At 39.3% G+C, this 13,667-nt stretch overlaps 1 protein-coding gene across 1 annotated transcript; it reads right to left on the reverse strand.

Moving 5' to 3' along the window:
• Positions 1-3,764: 3,764 nt before the first annotated feature.
• On the reverse strand, positions 3,765-9,532 carry LOC115784140 (homeobox protein OTX1 B). Its single transcript, XM_030735255.1, has 4 exons — positions 9,310-9,532; positions 7,037-7,208; positions 6,238-6,389; positions 3,765-5,119 (listed from the first exon to the last, which is right to left on the reverse strand). The coding sequence occupies exons 2-4, from the start codon at positions 7,131-7,133 to the stop codon at positions 4,319-4,321; spliced, it is 1,050 nt and encodes a 349-aa protein (XP_030591115.1). The 5' UTR covers positions 7,134-7,208; positions 9,310-9,532; the 3' UTR covers positions 3,765-4,318.
• Positions 9,533-13,667: the final 4,135 nt, after the last annotated feature.

Below are 13,667 nucleotides of genomic sequence, written 5' to 3' on the forward strand. Positions count from 1 at the left end.
AAAATGCTTACCTTTGCATGGAGATCTGGGTGACCGGTTTGTCATTTAAGATTTGTCGTGTTTTTACCCAAGATAGTCGCCCATATGGTTTACACATCGTTTTGTTTATCACGATATCAAAGGACAAATGTGTCCATACATCAGCTCTTCTCTTTCTCCCTGCTGACAAACTTAGTTCTATCGGAAGTAAAGACAAATCACAGGCTAGTTTGTCCTTCCCGGGTTCAGAGCAAATTTTGCAACTGTGCATTTGATTGGATGTTTTCCTAACTTGTCCCTGCCTTTCACAAGTTCTGATTGGATGTCGTCCTGCCAAGCATTTTTGTCTTGTTTTCATTCGTTGACAAAAGTGTCAATTAATTTTGTTATCGTTTTTATCCTTTTAGGTAGTTTTTATGTAGTTATCGTCTCATTTTCATCATGAAGAAAAAATGTCACTGACGAAAACTTGACGAAAATATTTCATCAGTGAAATGAACATTGGTTAGTAGCACCTCTTCCAGCACATAAACAGTTTAGTTGCATTTCCTTGTACATCTTTAGCCAAACTAAAAGCTAGCCATGAGAGTTTCTGAGTTGTGCTCTTGAGCCACCAGTGGAGCTGTGCTTATCTTGCAGGCGCTTCTTCAAAATGTGAAGTAGAGCTCATACTTATTATGACCCAGGCAGAAAATAATGCAAGTACAATGCAAATGTCCCTGTAATGCTAGCTGACCTGACTGACACAACCATAGGAAAGAAACTGGAAGGAGAGAGAGAAACATTTCAAATGTATGTGAGATTTTCTTTTCACTTTTTCTTTGGTTCTAACCAAAGGAACTGGAAAATGCAGAAACATCTTTTATATCAATGGTTTGCTTATTTATAATAACTGGTACGATTAATTCTATATTGTCACTAAGTGTGAATGTGACTGATTGTCGGTAGAGAGGCTTCTTTGATTCTGAGGAATTTCAACAAACGTATGACTGTTTAAAAAGAATATTTTATTGGAAGATCACGAAAGAGACTCATTTCAGCTCCAGTCCTGCAGGTCAGTAGGCCCAGGAAGTTGCTATGCTCACTGCTGCCATGTCCTCTATGAATCATTTATTTTAAGGCAACAGAACTCCTACTCCAGGAGCACTCATGAGGAACTCTGATATCCTCGAAAGTGCGTTTATATCTGAAAAAGTTAGGTGACCCCCTGAGAAGTCATTTCAGCATTTTTCTGGAAGACTGAGAAGCCAAAAAGCAGAGTCACTTGGTCACTACAAAGATGCAGAATAAATATTCACATCCTGGGGGAGAGGCTTGTTGGATAACAAGACATATGAAACAGCTGTTCAGGGAGAGGTGTCCTTTCTCTAAAATAAACTGCATTTATAGGCTGAACATGGCCTGAAGATTAGTTTGTCCTAATGTGCTAATTCCTGGCTCATGTTTGCATGAAGCTGCGGTGCACACTGCTAAAGCCCAGTGGGATGCAGAGTGGGCAAACACATAGCACTGATGCCGTGTTTACTAAAAGCTGTTTGTCCAGCTGTTGGAGGGACGCAGCGAGGAAACGGGACAGCACTTAATTAAAATCGTGATTCGTCCCTTTTTCCCTTGGATCAAATGAGTTGTACATTACTGTCGACACGGCCAAACAAACAGCAGGGATGCCAGTGTACATGTTTGCTAACCTGCCCGGCTGTGAGCTCATCACTGGGGGGTGGGGGGTGTTGATTATTGACATGTTGTTTGGATATTTTGTTCTGAGTGCCAGAGATAACATTAAATCTGACTTTGCATTGTGGAACGCTAATGCAGCTGTATAGATAGATAGATAGATAGATAGATAGATAGATAGATAGATAGATAGATAGATAGATAGATAGATAGATAGATAGATAGATAGATAGATAGATAGATAGATAGATAGATAGATAGATAGATAGATAGATAGATATACTGAAACATTGAGAGCTCCTTTCATTGGACCTAAGGGGCCGAGCCTAAAACACCCCCACACCATAATCCCCCCTCCACCAAACTTTACACTTGGCACAGACAGGTACCGTTCTCCTGGCAACCACCAAACCCAGACTCATCCATCCGATGACCAGATGGAGAAGTGTGATTCATCACTCCAGAGAACACGTCTCCACTGCTCTAGAGTCCAGTGTTTTGCATCACCACATCCAATGCTTTGCATTGTGCTTGATGATGTAAGGCTTCGACGCAGCTGCTCACCATAGAAACCCATTCCATGAAGCTCTCTGCACACTGTTCTTGAGCTAATCTGAAGGCCACATGAAGTTTGGAGGTCTGTAGTGATTGACTCTGCAGAAAGTTGATGACCTCTGCGCACTATGACATTCAGGATCTGCTGACCCCACTCTGTGATTTTACATGGCCTACCAATTCATGGCTGATTTGCTGTAATTCCCAATCACTTCCACTTTATTATAATCCCACTAACAGCTGGAATATTAGTAATGAGGAAATTTCATGACTAGACTTGTTGCACAGGTGCCATCCTATCACAGAAGCCTGTGAGCTCGTTTCAGCAAGCAACCTGAGCTGCTCTGCAACGTACACACTAACATGCTTCACTTTCGTCACATCATACACTAAACATGCGCTCCCAGTTTCTTTCAGATTTTCTTCTCTCTCCCATATATTAGTGCCATTGCTGCCCTGCATCACTGCCTGCTGTTTGCACCATCCCAGCATCCACCTGTATGGTCTCTGGAGATCTGGAGATCAGTTTCTAATTTTATATGTAAAAGATTTGCATTGAGTGATGAGCCTGGAGTCTAGACATTACATTCAAGCTGTATTCTGCTGCTGTAATAAATCAGTCATTTCAAATGTGGGTCGGCCGACTGAGCTGAAAACATGTAGAGTGAATTACTGCTTGGAAGCCAAATTCATTTGCAACCTTTCACAGTAAGAATATAATCAAACCCGGTTGTGAGTGATATTTATATGAACTAGAATAGGTGTTTTAGATCAGATGATGTCACCTTTGAAGACATGAGGTTCCCAGACAGCTTAAATATCTATGAAAACCACAAAAAAAGCATTATTTAAAATCAAAAATGATCATTTCAGCTGAATGGCATACACAAACGATGTCCATGATGATCATATAAATTGTTTTGGAACCGACAGTTTTTCACCAAAGTGGGAGAACGTGTTGCAGAAAGCATTTATTTGACAAAGATGTGTCACAAAGAAAAAGTAAACATTTTGGAAGTGTTAAAAATGTTTAATATAATGTATTTAGCATCTAAGTAATTAATTTATTTTTTATTGACTACATAATGAATTAAACAAGTAATATTCAGCTGTAATATGTTTACAGTGATGGGCCTGGGAGACGACACCTGTTCCTCCGTTCTCAACGGATTCCCCCACCAGAGACATTTGTGTGTGAACACAGTGTAAACAACAACGAAAACTCTCACTGAGTCTTTTCTGAACAAATATATATTCATTTTTTTTAACCAATTATAACACATAAGTTTGTGCATAAAAGCAGCAGCTCGGGCCTTCGGAAATAAGTAAAAATATTCAAACTGTCGTTGTTGTGACGCTGTCTAAACTTTCGAACCAGTTCAGCCAGTTTAGTGTGACTTGTTTTAAAACTGGGTTAGTGATTATGTGACAGTGGAAGCTGTTGTGTTGATGCTCAGCTAAATCCAGTGTGCTTGAGTCTCTTCAGAAATAACAGTTTGTTTAGACCGCACATGTTTTAACAAGACTTTATTATAAAAGACACGAATGTACATCTTTCAAATTTCAGTGGAATACCAACATCTCGTGTCTAATTCACATTTTTCTCTGCAAAGTACAAATAGCAGAATCTGTCACCTCACAAACAAGTGCTGCAATTCAGTCTCCAAAATACAACACGCACAGTTTCTGAACAGGATTCAAGGTGTAAAATTATAGCAGCATCCTGGTTCAGATTTTAGAAACGCAAACTCAAGAGTCTGATGTGAATGAATCTCAGAGCTGATGCTTTTATTTCTTTTGAAGAAAGAATAGTCAAAGTTCCATTGAAGTTTTATTAATAAAGGCCTTCAAAAGTTTTACATGGGTCAGTTTGTCTTGAATCTTGGAGTAGAAAAATAATCCCGGATGAGTCACTCCACTGAAAACCACACAGTCCACGTTGAGGCCTGGTGTCACGTATCTGCGCATCATTTCAGTTGGTTCACAAATAAACTCTTTTTTTTTTTTTTTTTAATGTCTCTACTTTTACTTTAAAGGATCTTCAGAAATAAACCACCAACAACAAAAGGAATGCTTCTTTAAAAGCACAGAAGAAGAGAAATGCAGGAAGTCACAGCACCTGGAAACGCCATGAGGCCTGGTCTTTGTAGTCTAAACAGTCGGAGGAGTTGAAGTTCAGTTTCCAGGCTGAAGCTGCCGTCTGCTCTTTGTAATCCAGACAGTCTGTGGAGTTGAAGGTGAGGCCGGGTGCGCTGTACGCTTGGTGGTGGTGCGGTGGGTGGTGGTGATGATGGTGATGTCCTGCTGTCTGGCTAATGTGGTGGTGCGGGTGTCCTGACATGGAGCTGCCGGTCATTGGGCTGAGCTGGTGAGGGTGGTGTGGGTGGTGGTGGGAATGCATGGGTGCCAGGTACGAGCCACACTCCACACCACCAAAGTAGGATCCCGATGCTGAAGCCGGGTAACCCTGGCTGTACGCTGCTGCCGTCTGGCTGTAGGAAACCGGATAAGACGGCGTTCCCCCCGTGGCAGATGATGACACAGAGCGCTGCATGCAGGAAGCGCTGGTAGGGGCGGCAGGGTCAGGCAGAGGAGCTGGTGCCAGTGCTGGTGAGATAGGCGCTGGACTCCAGATGGATGACACTGGAGCAGTGATGGAGGTAGAAGTGCTAATCAGACCAGGTCCACTGAGACCAGAGGAGACAGAGGAGGTAGAGGAGGTGGATGAAGAGGAAGAGGTGGTGGAGGAGGAGCTGGACACTACTGGCGGAGTGAACTGCCCACTGCTCTCTGAACTGGTGCTCTCTCTGGTTGGAGATGACTTCTTCTTCACTGGTTTCACCTTGGTGCTGTTGCTGCTCTGCTGCTGCTGCTGCTGCCGACACTTTGCTCGTCTGTTCTTAAACCAGACCTGAGGACGGAGGAAAGGTCAAGAGGTCATCATCACACACGAGCCAGGTCTGAAATCAACAACTGTAAAACCTGAATGAATTTGCAAGAAGGAAACATCTCCTGTCTGCTGCTGAGAAGCTTCAGCTCTGACCTTTGGCCTTACATCTCAAACTCACTTGCATAAAAACATGTAAATATCTATCAATCTAACTTGTAATAAGGCTTTCATAAACACCTAAGACTATCAAATCCTGGACAAATAAAACCAAAACATTGTGTAAAGTTAAGTAAGAACTTTGTTTTGTCTTTAATTGTTTATCTTTTTAATTTTCATGAACTAACCCCTCATATTTTCTTCTGTAGTGCTACATTTTGACTTCTGCCTAATGAATCAGATTTTAGAAAATAGTAAAATTTTTATTTTTTAAAAATTAATTTGAAATTTTGAAAATATTTTTTGATGAGGAAAAGTCACTTTTTGTTTGATACAGTCCGATACATTGCACTTTCATTATATTCAAAATTATATGAAACTATGTAAACTTAAAACATTAAAATATTCTTGCCTTTCATGGATGATAAAAAAACCTTTTTTATGCCATTGTACTGACATAAATCCTGTAATGTACATGAACTGGAGTTAATGACCATAACTGTATGCTGAATATATAAATAAACTGTTTTCCTATAACATTGTTGCTCATTATAATAATTAGGAAAAGGTTTTCTGCTGAAAGCAGAGAGGCAGCAACCATAACCACAGCTTTAATCCCAGCGCAGGGCTGCTGAAGCCAACCATGAAGAGCCTCCTCTAAAGAAAGCTCACGACATCAAAAGGTGGCCCTACGCTCTGCCAAATCCTCCCCTCACATTAAAGGCTTGTCTCTACACGATCAATAATAGCTCAACTTTCCCCCTCACAATCATGCAAATGCCTGAGGTTTTAAAAAATGCCACCAAATTTAAAACCTGAGCGCATCTAACGCAGGTAAAAACACTGCCCGCCAAACTTCAGTTAAGTCTCCCAAATAAAATATAGTTTTCAGTCTTCAATAAAAATCTTTTTATGTCATCTTTTCTTCTACATTCGAAAATTTTAAGTTCAAAACCAGGAAACAGGCTTTGTGAGAGTCTGACCTGCACTCTGGATTCCGGCAGGTTGATTTTCAGCGCCACCTCCTCCCTCATGAAGATGTCCGGGTAGCGCGTCTTGGCGAATAGCGACTCCAGAATGTCGAGCTGAGTCCGGGTGAAGGTTGTTCGCTCCCGGCGCTGCTTCCGCGGGTTTGCTTGGGGGGAAAAAGGTACTTGCTTAATATTCGATCTGAGTCTGTTAAATATTCTATTATTAACCCCCTAAAAGCTAAAGGTCTGCTCGCGCCTAAAATACATTTTCAAAACTTCATATCTTCATTTTATATATATATATATATATATATATATATATATATATATATATATATATATATATATATATATATATATATATATATATATATATATATATATATAGAGAGAGAGAGAGAGAGAGAGAGAGAGAGAGAGAGAGAGAGAGAGAGAGAACTTTATAAACATTTGAGACTTCCTATAGAAAAAAAAAATCAAGACAGGAGAGGGACAGACCTGTGTGACAAATGAAGCAGCGACAAACTTCGGCCTGAAAGTTTTAGACTTCAACGGAAGTTATCTCATAAGAACACTGATCAGAAAACAGCGCTCTTCAGAAATTCCCCATGAAAAACCTCACAATCATTAAACTCACTGCTCAGCAGCACGGAAATGACAAATAAATTAAACTTTCCATTAGCCCGAAGAAAAAATAATTCTACGCTGTGGAAATTATTACATTATTATGAGGATATTATTGGGAATGCTTTCCATAAAATTCAGTTTAGCGATAGGCCACGTTTGGTTGTCGCAGCTAAGCGAGCCTTACCGGGATATCCCACAGACGGGTGCAGCAGATCCATGGCAGCTCCGCTCAGGCCCAGTCCGTTCATGCCGTACGGGGCCTGTTTGAGATAAGACATCATGCTAGAAGCACAGGGGGGGCAGACCGGAGTCTGGACGGACGGAGGAGGTGTAGATCTCCCGGTGATCGGCTCTGGCTGTGAGGCGCAAATGCGCCAAAATGAATACAGATAATAAAAGAAATACACTGAGAACAGGTCATTTTATAAGTGAATAGTCAAGAATTATATATATATATATATATATATATATATATATATATATATATATATATATATATATATATATATATATATATATATATATATATATATATAATGTTTTTTTTTTTTTCTTGGCGCACAGAAAAGATGCAGAGTTCTGTTACTAACAATCCCGCACATTCACTTCACCTCACTGAAAACAATAAAAAACTAAAAACGTAACAGAAAACTTGTGCAACGTAAATGATCATGTTGAATTCAAAACTCTTTAAAAAACATATTTGGAGCGTTTAAATGAGCTTTATGATCCTTCATGATTTCAGCACATGGATGCAAATGACTCTGGGAATAACTCTCGGGGCAATTTAAAGAGAAATGTAATCTGAGATGAAGGAAAAAAAAGGATTTTTGGAAATAACTCGTGGGGTGAAGCATGGGTTATATAGGGCTTGTTTGGTTGAATGAAAACAGATCAGCATCGTTTAAATTGTAAATTAACGTCCTCAGGCCTTCAAGGAAATTTAGCATATCTGAATCTGATCTGAATATCTGAACTTTTCTGCTTTGGATGGGGAGAAAAAACGTTTCAGCAGTCCAATGAAACTGGAACAAGGCAAAACCAAAGGCCTGAACTTTGCCTGTCTTTGCAAATACCATCAGTTTGGAGGTAGTGTAGGTGCAGGAAAAGAAAAAAATGATTAAAGGGGGACTGATACCAGGGTCCGTCTGCTCTTTCGGGGAAAACACGGATTTTTTTCCTCTTAAAGAACGAGCAGCTGATAAACTAGTGACATTAGACTTTCCTCAAAGATCCATCAGGATGATTCCTGCTTTTAACAATCCTGTTATCACTCAGATCTCCAATTATACTTTCATTAATTCAATAGCTCACATTTAAATCGACCTGCCGAGACTCGCGTTTACATTATAGCCTTTTCGTACCCACACAGCTCTGCTGGTGTTTGTACGTGTTCAACACCGTTCACTTCACGGTTGTATTATAAATTAATCGCGCAATAAAATAGTTCACTTTCCCCCCAGAAAGCATTTGTTTAATATTCCTGTCACGGCTCATATTTTATTATTTCTTTATTATTTCTATCAGAGGCTCCCTGCAGTTTTTCTATTAACAGGAACCTTTGTAAAATGATCAAAGTGAATACACTGAAGAGAAACATGCAGCATCACCAGTAAATCTACAAACTCATATTTTAAACCGAAAATAATTAAAATACATAAAAATAACTTAAAATAACGGAACAGAATTGCGCATATATAAAAAAAAAGAAATAGTTTAATATAGAAAGAATCTGAGAATTTGCAGTTAATATCTTCAATGTTAGATTTGATCAATTTTTCTGCAGAACTCTCTCGTTAGTAGCGTTAGTGTAAGGGTGTCAGATTTATTGGCTAAAAAATTTCCATAACCTGATGGGGTAGGATTTCGGTAGCACCTGGAAGGTGCCCCGGGCCTCCTGTTGGATCTGAACTGAGGCCTTCAGCTCCAAATAAAGCTCGCCTCATTTCCATAGCCACAGGAAGCAGACGATCTGCGCAATGTAAACGCACCGAACTTGTGTGCAAATGAACTCCATTAAAATTTAGATTAGATCAACACAGCGACAATTAGCAGAGTGCTCTTATCAGTAAAGTAACCGGGACAGGAGGCTGCGGGCCGAAAGTCCACCGCAGGAACAGAAAGGAAATGAAAATAAAATGTAAAAGTTTGCTGCGTTTAATAGTTTTCATTGTTAAAGGTGTAAAATATATTAAAAGATTTTATTTTTGATTGACTGATTGTAAAATCTATTCAAAATATTTTCTTTGAAAGATTATTTACTTTTTTACAAAATCAACTTTAGTTTTGAAAAAAAAAATTCTTGTGATAATATTCAAGCTAGAAAAACGAGCAAACGCTTAAAAACGGAAGAGAAAGCACCTGGGACAACAGCCAAATTATTATTATTATTTTTTTTTTTTAAAGGATGAACAATAAATGAGGAAATTTTAAATTACGAGCACATTTTAGACTCACCTTCTTCGGGCTCCTTAATTTAAAATTCCTCTTAAATGTCAAACCAATGAGATCCAAAGTTCCAGAAAAATATCCTCATGAAGGAAAGTTTGTTGTGTTATTCAGCAGAGGGAAAGCAGGTTCAACTCCACGTGCAACTCACTCTGTTTCCAGCTATAGAGCAAACACGGATGTGCGGAAAAATAAAAAATACGCCTTATTTGACTCTTCCGGGATCGCTAGGTCTCCAGCCGAAGTTGACGGATGGAGATTGATGCTCGTCTCAAGGGCCAGAGCCTCTATGAGTCAAGGAAGCACACGGGCCCTGCTTCTGAGAGCCAATCACGGCGCTCTGCGCCCACACGAGCCCTGAGAGCCACCAACCAGTCCGCGAGCTGGACGCCGAAAAGCCCGCCCCGTGTGGGTGGAAGGCGCATCACGTGTCGTGAGTGAAAAGTTCAGGTCAGAAAGTTGGAGAGTTGGTCGGCTGCCATTACAGTGAGAAAAACACGATTCATTCAAATCCTCAGATGGAATCTTGATATAATTAAAGACACTTAAAAAACTGTTTAATTCTAAACAGAATAAACGTCAGCTTTAATAAAGACATAAAGTGACCCTAAAATTAGGCGCTGTGACTGTAAAGCCATTTCAGATATGATTTTATTCTGGCGTTGCACAGATATTTACTTAAACGAATTTCCTTCAGATAATAAAAATGTAGATTTAAAACAAACAAACGAAAAAACGAACTAAATAAACAAACAGACCACTGCAAAGTGATGTTTTATGTAAGGAAATCTAATAATGGAAACGATAAATGTATCTAATGAAACCTGCCTGATTCACAGTTAATCACAAGCATATTGGAAATGTTTACAAAGGCAAAGTACTTTAACTAACAATACATAAAGTAAACAAACTAAATTATTAATATGAAGAAGTTTGAACTTGTCTTATTTTCGCTAAAACTGGCTGACAGTAAATAAGCCGGTGATTGATCACGAGTATCAAGATATCAAATAGATGGAGTCATTGTTGTTGTGAAGGGTTTTTGGGGTCTAATCCCAAATTGCAGGAGTATTTTCTTAATACTAAGCCCGTAAATCCAGGGATCAAGCAGCTTGAAGAGGTGTGTGTGTGTGTGTGTGTGTGTGTGTGTGTGTGTGTGTGTGTGTGTGTGTGTGTGTGTGTGTGTGTGTGTGTGTGTGTTGGAGGTGGGGGTTAAGTTTGGAGAGGTTCTCATCTGTGTTGTTGGCGCTTATTAAAAGCAAGATGCATAAAATCCCAGGTTGTCAGAAAGCATTCAGGAGGCTGCAGCGAGGCTGCTGCATATTCTTCTACCTTGTCTAAAAATCGCACACAGAACCGCACAGACAGCGCAGAAACGCTCTAAAATCAGCAGTGTGCAGAGAATTTAGCTACAGGCTAAAGAAAAACTGCAGGCAGGTGAAGACTGCGTCTGCTATGATTTACTTCCGCTTTTGGCTAGCTGGGACTCTCAGGTAAGAAATATTCAAACTTGATATCATTTAAGCGAATTATTGAGTGTTTGTGGTTGAAAATGGCCTCAGTAAAAGGCAAAAGTGAGACATACACTTCTTTAGGTGATGTAAATTCAGAACTGGATTTCTAATACTGTAAAACATTGTTTGCTCTGCCATGTGATGATCTGTTGCTGTGAGTGATACAGTTCTGACTGAGCTTTAGATCTTTGAGCTGATTTCTTACTGTGTGTTTCGTGTAGTATTTGGGAATATCTCCAGGTATGGTAAGCATGTGATTATGTAGATTATGTAACCATGATGTTGAAAATGGAAATATGACATCTATCATTTTTCAATATCATGTAAAATCTTGTGGATGCGTTTGTACAGTTATGATCAGTCTCTCTGCTTCGTCCAGGCAGATATTTTGGGTTTAACTAATTTTCTGAAAAAGAAGGTATGCAGTGAACAAAGATGAATTTGACTGTAGCATTATTTATATTTTTTTTCTACCCACATCACAAAATTATTGTCATTATGATTTTTTTTTGACCAGGATAATTATAATGTGAAAATCTAATGTCATATCAGCTCAAGTTGAAAAGACTATCTGCAGTTAACACAAAACACAAAAATCCTCAAAATGTATTCGTTACTTTTAAAAGCAAGTTTAAAAAAAAAAATGTAATATATTTTTTTTTATAATGTTAGTAAAGAGCACAAATCAATATACAGGTATCTTTGCAATTTTCATTTATAAATGATACAACTGTGTTATATAAATATTTAAAATTGTTACCATGGCCCATATATATATATATATATATATATATATATATATATATATATATATATATATATATATATATATTTTTTTTTTTTTTTTTTTTTTCTATCTAATAGTCAACACATTCACACTCTCATGTTTGCATCAGGAGCAACTCTGGGATTTTGCTCAAGGATGGTATGCAGACAGGGGCAGCGCTATGGATCAGACCACCAACCTTCCAATAAGTAAATGACCTGCTCCTGAGCCACAGGTAGAGCAGCAAGTAGAGATTCCCTTTTAGTTCTTTTGGATTAGTGCATGTCTTTTGTCCTGTCTCTCTCCCCTCACCTCTAACCGGTCCCAGCAGATGACCCCCCCCCCCCTCCCTGAGCCTGGTTCTGCTGGAGGTTTCTTCCTGTTAAAAGGGAGTTTTTCCTTCCCACTTTCACCAAGTGCTGCTCACAGGAGGTTGTTTTGACTGTCTTCACTTCACAATATAAAGCACCTTAAAGCGACTGTTTGTTGTGATTTGGTGCTATATAAATAAAATTGAAGTGAACTGCATATATAACAGAAAGAACACAGTTTTTTATCATGATCAAATGGGCGTGCACAGGTATGAAAAGATTTGTCTGCTTAGATCTGTACATCTGTCAAGTGGATTTTCTTTGTATATCCCCAATCAAATCCCATTTTTGCCTCAGAGGGATTTGCACACCAGGCCTAACAACAGCTTCATTAAATGAGTGGATACTTTCACCCTAAGGCATAAACTTCCTTAGCCATTAATGCGCCAACAATCCTTTCAGATAGTTATGTGCAGTTTGAAGCCTTATCTCAAGAGCTTTATATGTTTGTGTTTCAAAGACTTCACTTTTAGCTTCCTAAAATCTCCCCGAAACAGACCCTGTGCCCACACCAGTATTTCCAGATTATTTTCTGAAAGTTTTTTGCCACACTGAAAAACTAATTTTAAAGTCTGTAATTCAAAACCAGAATTTCAAAATGTATCCAGCATGGAGGGAAATGTTTATCTTGGGGTGCAACAGAGGGATTCCCAAAGTTTGAAACACATTGGTGCTCTGTGATGTCTACTTGGTTAACAAAAAAAATGCAACATGGTGGACTGATTAATATTCTCTACAGTAAAATCTAATGTCTGTATGGAAATAACTACACATCTAAATAAAATCAAAACCAGCCGGTTATGAGTTGAGTCCAATATTAATAAAAAACCTACTATTGTACACTCTTACATCGAGCTGTAGAAAAACATTTTATGTGACTTCTGGATAATGATAACATTCAGAACAATTTTTTGTACAATATTAGACACTGACAGAAGAATAGGAGAAGATTTTGGATCTTTCTTCATGCTATTAACAGTCTTGGTTTTGGATACGCTGCAACAATACTTGAAACTTCTCCTGGACTCTCACTTACAGAGAAGAGTGCGCAGTCACTTGACCTGGCTGCTACAGTGTTTCTGCATTCACCATCTCAGCAATCATGAACTTGGCCCAGTGAAGCAGATGAAGCAGATAGCATTAGATAACTGGCTGTCATCCCACCTCGCGGCTACACGGCTGAATGAGAGAAAAAGTCACTTGAAGATGAGCTGGAGGAAACATGAACAGGAACCAGAAGTTCTTTGGAGGTATTCTCATTCTACAGTTCAAACAAACCACATCAAAATATTTTAAAATGGAGTCACTGTTCAGAGAAGTCAGGCGGTAAACATTTGCTGCCACCTTAAGAAACTGCTCTCCAGAGTCAAAACATGAAGTGCTCTTTCTCTCGCTCTCATAAGACTGTTATGAAACCTCCTTGTGTGTCAGCTGTCTGTCAGAGGTGGCCGAGCTGTGGGACTGACAGACAGCAGAGGAGCTGATGCAGAAACCTGAAATGAGAAATGACTCGTTATTCAGTGTTAAGTGCAGTGCAGACAGCAGTGAGCCCTGACAGAGACAAAGCGAAGAGCAGTGAGTGAGGAGCATGTAGCTGTCAATCACAGGCCCCCGTGGCCCCACCCCTCTCATTAAGAAGGCAAACAATGAAGCTAGAGGGGTGGTGTAGCGGTGTGGTGGGGTTTACAAGCAGAGTGAAATCAGACACCAGAGCCA

Source organism: Archocentrus centrarchus, chromosome 1, assembly GCF_007364275.1.
Source record: "Archocentrus centrarchus isolate MPI-CPG fArcCen1 chromosome 1, fArcCen1, whole genome shotgun sequence".
NCBI classification, from domain to species: domain Eukaryota; kingdom Metazoa; phylum Chordata; class Actinopteri; order Cichliformes; family Cichlidae; genus Archocentrus; species Archocentrus centrarchus.